This window comes from Triticum dicoccoides, chromosome 1B (assembly GCF_002162155.2).
Source record: "Triticum dicoccoides isolate Atlit2015 ecotype Zavitan chromosome 1B, WEW_v2.0, whole genome shotgun sequence".
Taxonomy (NCBI): Eukaryota; Viridiplantae; Streptophyta; class Magnoliopsida; order Poales; family Poaceae; genus Triticum; species Triticum dicoccoides.
The window spans coordinates 453,537,600-453,548,249 of record NC_041381.1 but is presented as its reverse complement, the minus strand read 5'-3'; the positions used below and the strand labels follow the sequence as shown (position 1 = coordinate 453,548,249).

At 51.2% G+C, this 10,650-nt stretch overlaps 1 protein-coding gene across 1 annotated transcript; it reads right to left on the bottom strand.

Annotated features, from left to right (window-relative positions):
* Positions 1-1,602: 1,602 nt before the first annotated feature.
* LOC119306791 (NRR repressor homolog 1-like) lies at positions 1,603-2,305 on the bottom strand. Its single transcript, XM_037582920.1, has one exon. The coding sequence runs from the start codon at positions 2,188-2,190 to the stop codon at positions 1,714-1,716; it is 477 nt and encodes a 158-aa protein (XP_037438817.1). The 5' UTR covers positions 2,191-2,305; the 3' UTR covers positions 1,603-1,713.
* Positions 2,306-10,650: the final 8,345 nt, after the last annotated feature.

Here is a 10,650-nt window from a genome sequence, read left to right as displayed (position 1 = left end):
ACGAGCATGCAAAGAGATTCAGAAGCCACAAATTATGCAAACATGGTAGAGCAGAGGACCCCTAGCATTGCCACTCGATTGACAATAAATAATCAGTTAATCACTAGGCATGCGAGTTGACTTTTGGTCCATCGAGGCCCCTTCAACAACTCTCATCTCTTAGGCACGTGTATATATATGGTGGGATCTCCCTCATTGGTATTCCAATTGTTGGCGATGGTCACCATTGTACTTCAGGTCTTGCTTTACCATTGTATCAGGGGAGGAGAAGTACAACAGTGACCACCTACAGCGACAATCGGCATCCGTCAACTAGCTCTAAACAGTCGACCTTACGGGTATTTCGACAATCGGTGATGGTCGTTCCTTCTTTTCCTTCCTTGTTACCAAGGTCGGCACTGGAAGGAAAAGAAAAGAATGACCACCTAAGACAATCGTCTTGGGAAACATAATAGAAAACAAAATAAATTGCACCTACGATCACCCAAGATCACTATGAAGATGCATAACGGGTTGGGATCACAATCGTTACCGTCACCGAGTTACAGCAGAAGAAAAACGCGTCGATGTAGATTGTACTTGGAGTCCCTCTAACCATCACAAAACGATCCCTCGTACCGCCCACGAACCTCGGTTGCAAGTGTGCGGCCTTCACGATCCGACAACACTTCATCGTCGAGAGCTAATCGTCGCCAAAGAATTAGAGGGAGGATATTAGAACCATGCTGAGGTTCTAATTATGAGGACAAGAGGATTACTAGCTCTAATTAGTCAACTAGGACCAACTAGAACTAGAACTATAAGAACTAGAGGAGGCTCCAAAACTTGTATGGGGCTGCGGTCATCGTCGTTGACCCTTGAATAGATCTGAAGCAACTGACACAACATCTCGTGATCATGCATGCACGATAAGAACCCTAACCACACCTCCTCAATGAGATGGCAGTAATCTATGCGTAGGCTCCCTTGACTTTGTCAAGATGTACAAACTCAAGTAGGATCAGATCCAGAAGACAAACTCGAAGATTAAGTGCCGCCATTTTCCCAAAGCGGTACACTTGTAAGGATTAGAAAGCTCTAACCTAAACTACTAGCTGGAGTGAAGGCACTGTGATTCTCCTCCCTGCCACGCTGATTAAACCTTGGGGAGAATTTGTCCTAGCAGCCGAGGGAAAGAGAGAGGGGTGACGAAGGAATCGTACCATTCAAGCCTTTTTTTTCATGCATTTCCTGATGGTCTGGAAAATGCCCGGAGAGGAAGTCACGAATAAACACAGTAGACATTTCTTAGACATATTGATATCCTTCTGATCAGATCATCTCATTCATTCTGCCCTTTCTTGAATCATATGTTTAGATTTGTTTATTGGTACTCCCTCCGTCCGAAAATACTTGTCGCAAAACTGCATAAAAATGGATGTATCTAGAACTAAAATATGTCTAGATATATCCATTCCTCCGACAAGTATTTCCGAACGGAGAAAGTAGCTTGTTAGCACGGCATAATTATTTGTCGGTCGCATATATAGCAAAACTACTTAAAATTCTAATATTGTCATTTCAGGGAACTTAAAATTCTATGTCAGTACGTGTAAATGGATATCAAAAGGAAAGATACATGGCAGATGGCAAATCTAATTAAACGACTGCGTCGGTGTACACATTAGAAGTAATATCGTCCAGACAATTTGTTGGATTCAGAATACTGGCTAGCTAGGCTGGCTGCTCGGCAGTCAGCACACACGTGGTCTGCGACGCGGAGATCCGATCATTCTCTTCCACGACCTCGCCGTCCTCCCCGTCGGCCTCCGCCGCGTCGCTGTTCTCCAGCCGCTGCCGCTCGACACGATCGCTCCTCCCCTTCTTCGCGGGCACCACGTCGTCCGCCTCTCGGAAGTCCTCCATCCTGAACTTTGGCTTCCACAACGGCGGCTCCGCCTCCCTGGCCCGCTTCCTCGACGACCCGCTGGCGCCGTAAACGTCCCTCAGTGCCCGGATGTTGGCGAGCAGCGCGTAGAACCTCTCCACCTGCTCGTCCTCGCCGCCGCCGCTCTCCTCGGGTGTGCCGCTGCCGCCGGCGACAGGCAAGTCGGACAATGGCGCTCGCGGCACCTCCGGCACGGACGTCGTGGACTCGCCGTCTCTTGCCACTGGTGAAGCCTCGTGCCTGTCCGCCGCGGTGGCATCCATCGCCTCTGGGGCCCGGCCGATCGTCGTGGTCCGGCGGATTGCACGCGCGCGCGAGAGAGAGGGAAAGAGGGAGGGAGACAAGACAAGACAGAGAGGATGAGTCGGTGAGGCTGTCGAATAATACGTCGGGCTAATTTATAGGCGTGCCGGCCGCCGTGGGTGCTGGCGTCGACTGTTCATATTGACGTGCTCCTGGCGATGAAAACACCGAAGACTTTGGGCACTCCGTGGGCATAATTGAATACCACTAGTACTGTATGAGTACTACTCGTACGCAGGGAGTAAAATTCACCGTGTATTTTCTTCAAGAAGAAACGACCTACTAGTAGTGTAAATACAATTCAAAGTCCTCGCAGCAAAAATAAGAATACAATTTCGAGTTGACACTGGCGCTGAATGAACCTGGCTAGTCTCCCCGCAAAAATCAGAAGAATGGACCTGGCTAGTCAAGGCAGGTTAGGGAGATTAATGGTTTGATCGATCGTGTGCCTTTGCTTAAACCATGACCCGGACCCGGTCTTCAATAAAGAAACCGGACGGCGCTGGCTGTGACAACGAACGGGCTCTCGCTCCGGTCCCGTCAGAGAAAGGGCAAAGGGAAGAGCACCTCGTGCTCTCTACAGAAAGGGAGAGACCGTCACGAGGAAGACGGGTGAAGACGTCACGAGGCATGACGTAAGCGCGGTTGGTCATTGCCCGTGAGTCAGCGTGCATACGCGATCGATCGGGTCGTGGTGGGGTCGTACGGCAGGAGTTGTATATTTGCTGGCTGCGTCGCGCCGGTGGGTAGAAGCGACGCGTGCGATGCGCCGCTTGATCCAACTGGTCACACCAGGACCGGACTGGTAATATGAAAATAGTGTGGTACGGCCCTGCGCAATTCCTGTGGAATTTTGGACCATCGATAGTTCGACAAGTGCGTGTACGAAAATATACTATCTCCTGTACGCCGAGCACGCGGTGATTTCGCATACCCTGTGCGCCAGGAGACAGATGGATCCCAGACCTGTCCAAATGTTTGGGGACAGACGACCTGGTCACTGACGGGTTATAAAAAAGCCACCAAGACAGAAAACGGGACTCAAACGTTCGAGCTGACCGACATCCTCATATCTAGGCTAAATCTAGAGCGGATATGATGCGCTCGGGTATGTCCGGACGCTCCTCACGTTGGACCCGGCAGTCCTACTCCATCATAAATTGCATCAAATCCACCAAATCCTTCGTACTTCTCCCGCCTCCCTCCAACCTTTCCCGAGCTCGAGCCCTCGTCGTCCGCCACCCTTGCTCTCCATCCTCATCGCTGGTCCCAATCCGCCACCCTAGATACCGTCCAGCCCGTCCCCGACCGCCGTGACAGAGGCTACGTCCGCCTCGTCCATTGACGTCCCGTCCTCGGCTTTGTCGTGCAAGCCGAAGAACATTTGCCCGGAGGAATTGGTGAGGCCTACAACAAGAGAGGAAAGCGGCAGCGGCGCGGGGAGCAGATGCATACATGGACGAGCAGCTCCCCGCCGCGCTCGAAACCCCGCACCCCATCCATCCGACCGCCAACAAGGATTGCGTCGTCGGCCCAGGTTGGGACAAAGGAGGATCTAACGGACGGTTGGGGCAAAAGCGCGGGAATCGGGGGCGACGGGGCTGTGCACGATATGTTCGACGAAATGACACGACAAGAGTCGATATGTTGTTGTTGCTCCTATCTGATCAACTTTGCATATGGCATGTTCAATGTTTTGTATAGATCATAAGTTCATTTCGGACACGATGAATGCCTACAAACCATGATCATTCAGGAGGTGTTCCTGTCAAATATGATCAATGATAATCAAGGCCCGACCAAAATGGACTACGAATTGGGGGGTCCAACTTGCCCTTCATTTCAAGTTGGGACAACATCAAATCGTAATCCGAGCAAGAAGAAGAAGAAGAAGAAGAAGGCAAAGACCACAAAGGTAAGAGGTCCTGCATTCTCAACTTTCAAGGATATTTTGTTGGTCAAGTTTGGCTGGCAACAACGATGGATCAAATATGCGGCAACGAGCAAAAGGGAACATGTATTAGGAGAAGATTTGGAAGGAATATATGTCATGAACAAAAGGAATATGTGGAGCCGCATCATATCGTCAACAACCGTAAAGTTGCATCTCTTCAACATCGATGGGGGTCGTTCAAGGGGAAGTGAACAAGTACGTCGACTACTACTCACAAGTGACCGGCCACCCTCAAAGTGGGATGGGAGTGGCAACTCATGTAAACTCAATTGCTTCATCTTGTCATCATTTGCTAATGCTTCTTGTGTTTGCATTCTCATGCTCATACATATTTTGTTTGCTAGATGACAATGGTGGCCATTATGTATCACGAACGGAAAAGAAGCCATTTGCTTTTAGCCGTTGTTGGATCATATTGAATGGCGGACTAAAGTGGACACAACTTGTGGCCGATCTCAAGGCCGGCAAGAAGAAGAATGATGGCTCAAGCTCCCATCAATCAATTGGGTTGGATGATGAAGAGGAAGATATTGTCGTGGTGAATGTAAGGGCCACCGTGCCAAAGGATATCCGGAAAGTCATGGGAAACAAGTGGAGAAGGCAAGGGCCTCCCGTGACGTCGTGGCTACAAAAATGTCCTCCACATGGATGGGCATTTTTTTAGTGAGGGAGAACAAGAAAGAGGAGAGGTACAAGCTCATGTTCGATGAACAAACAGAAAGGATGGATTAGGACTGGAAGAGGGCGGAGAAGAAGCTAGAAATTGAGAGAAGATCAAGTTGGAGAAGCAAGAGGGGGTGACCAAATGGGAGCTCGAGAAGGCCAAGACATTGGGAGAGATTGAGCTTGAGAAGGAGAGATTGCAACTCGCACGGGACGTGAATGATGTGAAGATCATGTTGGCGGACGAAACCCTCTTGGATGAGCATGCAAAGAAGTGGCTTGAGGAGAAGAAGGAGATCAGCAACCATAGGGAGTACGAGGTGGTGAGTGTGGCTACGGCGGCAGTGGAGCACGCGACAAGGATGTAGGCGGAGCATGCGGCCCGGATGCAGGCAGAATAAGATACAAGGATAGCCTCGGAGCAGGCAGTATGGATGGCATCCAATGTGTGATACGCTCAGCCAGCGAGGGATCCATCAGGATCGGACATTGATTTCAGTTTGGCATGTCCAGATTGTTGAACTATGATTTGTTTTGCTTTGTTTTGAACTGTTGAATTGCGACAACTTGTACCGTATGATCGACGTGCATGGATTGCATGGATTTGAGGCTCCGCATTTGAGGTGTTTGAGTGTGCGGCAATCCATATGAGGGGCCGCCCAGCACTCTCCATGGACTCCCCCGGACGCGCCCGCGGGCATACATAGGGGGGTGGATTTGCCAAGTCTAGATATAGATGCTCTAATGGGAACCTTTCGAGACTTTGGGGATGCCACCTGCCTACGCATAAACCCCTCAAAGTCTTCGGTCGCACCCATACTGTTGGGGATATTACCACTGGGCGTGAACCGGCCTACCTGGGCCGGGTTAACTTCATTAGTAGTGTAAAGGTGATTAAGCAGATGAAGGCCCAAGGCCTGTAGTCGGTTTAGAACCTGTAGCCGTAAACCGGCTTGGTATGTAAACTTGTATTATAAGTTAGGAATAGAGAGAGACCAACCGGGATACGAGTATGAACCGGCGTGGGACTCTGTGGACCGACGGGTGTCACCCGTGTATATAAGGGGACGACCCGGCGGCGGTTCAAGGACAGACAACAACAACTCGAGCCTAGGCGAAGCTTGTTTTGCTCCCTAGCCATCGAAACCACATCAATTCCATCACAACTAGACGTAGGCTTTTACCTTCATCGAAGGGGCCGAACTAGTATAAACCCTTGTGTCTTTGTGTCCGCTTTAACCCCTTCAAGTTAACCCGTAGCGATGGCTCCACGACTAAGTCCTTTCATGAGGACATCTGCCGTGACAAATCCACGATAGTTGGCGCCCACCGTGGGGCTATCGCACGATGGTTTGATGATCTTGGAGGGCAAGCTCAAAGGACTCGAAGGCTATGCTGTGGGCCGGATGACCAAGAGTCGTCGCGGCAAGCTCTACATCGACGATGCAGGATGGGGTCCTGAAGCCAGCTCGATCGAGTACGGGTACCGGGTCCCCTTTGGTGGCATACACGTTTTTATCGGCAAGATTGGTGAGCCTGGGCCTGAGCCGGACATCCGCACCGACCTCGTCAAGACAGCTCAGCGTGCGAGGTCTACCCAGGTTAAACCCGCCGTGAAGCGTGCCTTCGTGGGGGTCATCCACGGAGGAGAGTATGGGGACGAGTCAGAATACGGTAGCAAGACCGTCGTCTATTCCGGCGACGAATCCTCAACCGGAGAAACCGAATCATTGTACCAGTTGCACGACGACCAGATTAGGGCTGTTCCGATGGCGACAGTATTTCGGATCCCCCTGAGCAGATCAACCGGGTTGGAATATTCATGGCCGGTACACAGGCGACGAATCACTCCTCGACTGCAGCAGCAATGCTCTCCGGATCAGCAGCGGCAGCGGCAGCAGGGGCAGGAGGCCTTGTGCGCCCACCGGTTCAAGTTCTGTCTGACCTGTTTGATGCACTGGTTGTACTTATGGCAGAGGCCAATCCGGCGGATCAGGAGGCCCATGATGCAGAGATTGCAAAAGTGAGAGAGCAGATCGCACAAGCCAAAGCCGACTTGGCAGCAGAAAAGGACAGGATGGCCGCAGAGCGGGCCGCTTTGGACGCCCAGGCCTATAAACTTATGCTCGACCAGAACGCATCACAGGAAGTCTTGAAGCGGAAGCACAGATCACGCCTACCGTTAGGGTTCGACCCTCGAAATCTCTTTCACACTCCGGGAGCGGGAACCAGTAATCCGCCGGGGCACCTGGAGGTAAACCGGGTCGAGGCACCAGGGCCAGGAGCGACGGTCCAACCCTGCCTGATGGAACCTCCCCGGCAGAACATTGTGATTCCTCCGCCGGTCCAGACACCTCCGGGTCATTATTCTAATTCTATGGACAATCTTGTCGCAGCTGCTGCGCGATTAGAAGCTATCCCGGTCGAAGGAGACTCTCCGCAAGCAATAGAGACGCGCTGGGTTAAGGAACTTCTCCGGACCGCTTTGATACAACAGGATGCATATTCATACAGTCGCGATCGGATTCATTCCACACCTCGTCCAAGCCGGAGCTATAGTAGGTGCCTGGATGAACCGGCCATATCAAGCAATGCGCGGGGCCGTGAAGCGGCCCGTGGCAATAACCCGGCCGGTGGTGTTCACGATGCTCAGGATGTCGTGGACCAGGCCCGGGCACGAAGGGAGGCCGAGTTAGCAGCACAGAACACGGCGGATCAGCTTACACCGGTTCGTCCTACCACCTCTGCCGGGCCAGGGGTCACATCTAGCTTGGGAGTACCCTGTTTAGTCCCCGCTTTACGCAATGTACGCCTGCCCAAGGACTTCAAGGGCCCGCGCAAGGTGCCGAACTACACCACTGATTTATCTCCAGAAGCATGGGTAGAGAGTTATGAGATGGCAATGGAGATGTTGGATGTGGATGAGATTGCATGTGCAAAATACTTCACCATGATGCTGGAAGGCACAGCCCATACTTGGTTGAAGGGCCTGCCGCCTAATTCTATCAGTTCATGGGCCCAATTGCGGACCCGGTTTATCCAGAATTTCGAAGATACGTGTAAGCAGCCTAAGTCCATAGTAGACTTGGCGGCTTGTGTTTAGGAGGATGGAGAGTCAACAACCCATTGGGTACGCCGCGTTTCGGAAGTCTTGCACTCGTCTGACAGGATCAATGCTGACTCTGCAATCTTAACCCTGGAGGGCAACTGCCGTTTTAAGCCTCTAAAGCAAAAGTTAGGGCATATGAAGCGGTTCTGTAGTGACATGGGAACTCTCATGGCCGCTTTAGTGAAGTATGCTGATTCTGATAGTACCAAGGATCCTGAGACTGACGATGACGAAGCAGGGAAGGGAAAAAAGAATAGCAACTCTAAGGGGCATCAATACAAACCGGCGGGCCATGGAAACGGAGGCAAGCGTAAGGCGGATGGCAGCATGGATTTCGTGGCTAACACTAATGCGCAGGACAAGGGTCAGCGGCGCATAGGTAAAGTGGCGAATCGCAATGGGGCTTCAAATCCTAACCCGGATCGCTTAAACTATTTGCTGAATCAGCCTTGCCCAAAACATGGGACGAAGGAGGCGCCGGCTAACCACCTTTGGAAGAATTGTTTCATTATGCAGGAATTTAAAAACTCTAATGCCTTCCGGTATGACCGTGGGTCAGGTGATGGCTCAGGATCCGGTTTCCATGGGCCGGGTCACGATGGAGCTTCCGGTTCAGGTTTCAGTCAGGGTGGTAATAATAGCCAGGATAATCAGAACGGTCAAGGGGGTTACAACCAACAGCAGCAGCAGCAGCGGTCGGGTTATCAGAGCCAGCCAAAACAGTTGAACAATGGGCAGTATCACGTTTTCACAACTAGCTCGGATAAGCGCGACCGGAAACTTCATAAGCGAGCAGTGAACTCTGTTGAACCGGCCGTACCGCGTTATTTACGCTGGTCAGAGCAGCCTATCGTGTGGAGCAGGGAGGATCACCCCCCCCCCCCCCGGGTTGACAATCCGGGCCAGTTGGCATTAGTGGTAGACCCTCAGGTGGGAGGTTATAAATTCACCAAGGTACTCATGGATGGAGGCAGCAGTATTAACATCCTGTACTATGAGACATTCCGCCGCATGGGGCTAATAGACAAGGATCTCAGACCGTCTAATATAGTGTTCCATGGTGTGGTGCCTGGCAAATCGGCATATCCTGTTGGTAAGATAGCCTTGGAGGTGGCTTTTGGGGACGAGCATGATTCCCGATCTGAGACGCTAACCTTTGAGGTGGTGAAGATCCAGAGCCCGTATCACGCCTTGTTTGGGCGGCCGGCTTATGCCAAGTTCATGGCACGGCCTTGTTATATCTATTTGCAGCTCAAGATGCCGGGTCACAAAGGGACAATAACGGTTCATTGGAGCCGCAAGGTTGCTTTGGAATGTGAGGAAGGTGATGTGGCCTATGCAGAGTCGGTTTGTGCCACGGAGGAGTTAAAATATTATAAGGACAATGTTGATCCGGCGGACATGACCCCTTTGAAGAAGCCAACTACGGAGCATGATTCAGATCTGAAGTTCAAATCAGCGGCTGAGACCAAGCTTGTTGACTTCGTGCCTAGCGATTCGTCCAAGCAGTTCACTGTCAGTGCCAACTTGGACCCTAAATAGGAAAGCGCGCTCATCGAGTTCATCCGTGAGAATCGGGACATTTTTGCATGGAAGCCTTCTGACATGCCAGCTGTACCGAGGGAACTCGCTGAGCACACTCTTAATGTTGATCCCAAGTATAAACCGGTAAAGCAATTTCTCCGCCGGTTTAACGAAGAGAGGCGCAAAGCCATTGGGGAGGAGGTAGCCAGGCTCTTAGCAGCTGGCTTTATCGTGGAAGTGTTTCATCCAGAGTGGCTTGCTAATTCGGTGCTGGTTCTTAAGAAAAATGGCACTTGGCGTATGTGTGTGGATTATACGGATCTTAACAAGGCTTGTCCAGCGGATCCTTTTGCCCTTCCCCGCATTGACCAGATTATTGATGCCACGGCGGGTTGTGAGCGTTTGAGTTTTTTGGATGCGTATTCTGGGTATCATCAGATCAAAATGGCGGTTAAGGACCAGGAGAAGACGGCGTTTATTACTCCCTTTGGAGCCTTCTGCTATGTATCTATGCCTTTTGGGCTCAAGAGTGCCCAAGCCACTTATCAACGGTGTGTACAGAATTGCCTGCATAAACAGATCGGCCGCAATGTGCACGCCTATGTGGATGATATTGTCGTCAAATCAAGACAGAAGGAGACACTGGTTGATGATTTAAAGGAAACCTTTGACAACTTGCGGGTTTATAAGATGATGCTTAACCCTGCCAAATGTGTTTTTGGTGTTCCGGCAAGCAAGTTACTGGGTTTTCTTGTGTCCAACAGAGGAACTGAGGCTAATCCGGAGAAGATTATGGCTATCACCTCCCTGGCTAAACCGAAGTGTATCAATGATGTTCAGCGTTGGGCGGGTCGGATCGCCGCACTGAGTCGGTTTATCAGCCGCCTCGGAGAGAAGGCCATCCCTTTATACCAGATGTTGAGAAAGACAGATCAATTCATCTGGAGTCCAGCTGCTGATGAGGCGTTGGAGGACTTGAAGCGGCAATTAGCCAATCCGCCCGTTCTTGCAGCTCCGGTCGACAAAGAGCCGTTATTGTTATACGTAGCAGCCAATGCTCGTGCAGTTAGCGTGGCTATTGTGGTAGAACGCAAGGAGGCAGGCAAGGAATATCCGGTTCAGCGGCCGGTTTACTATATCAGCGAGGTGCTTATCGAATCCAAGCAAAGG

Coding starts and splice junctions, on each gene's coding strand:
- LOC119306791 (XM_037582920.1), bottom strand. CDS start 2,190: ATGGATGCCACCGCGGCGGACAGGCACGAGGCTTCACCAGTGGCAAGA.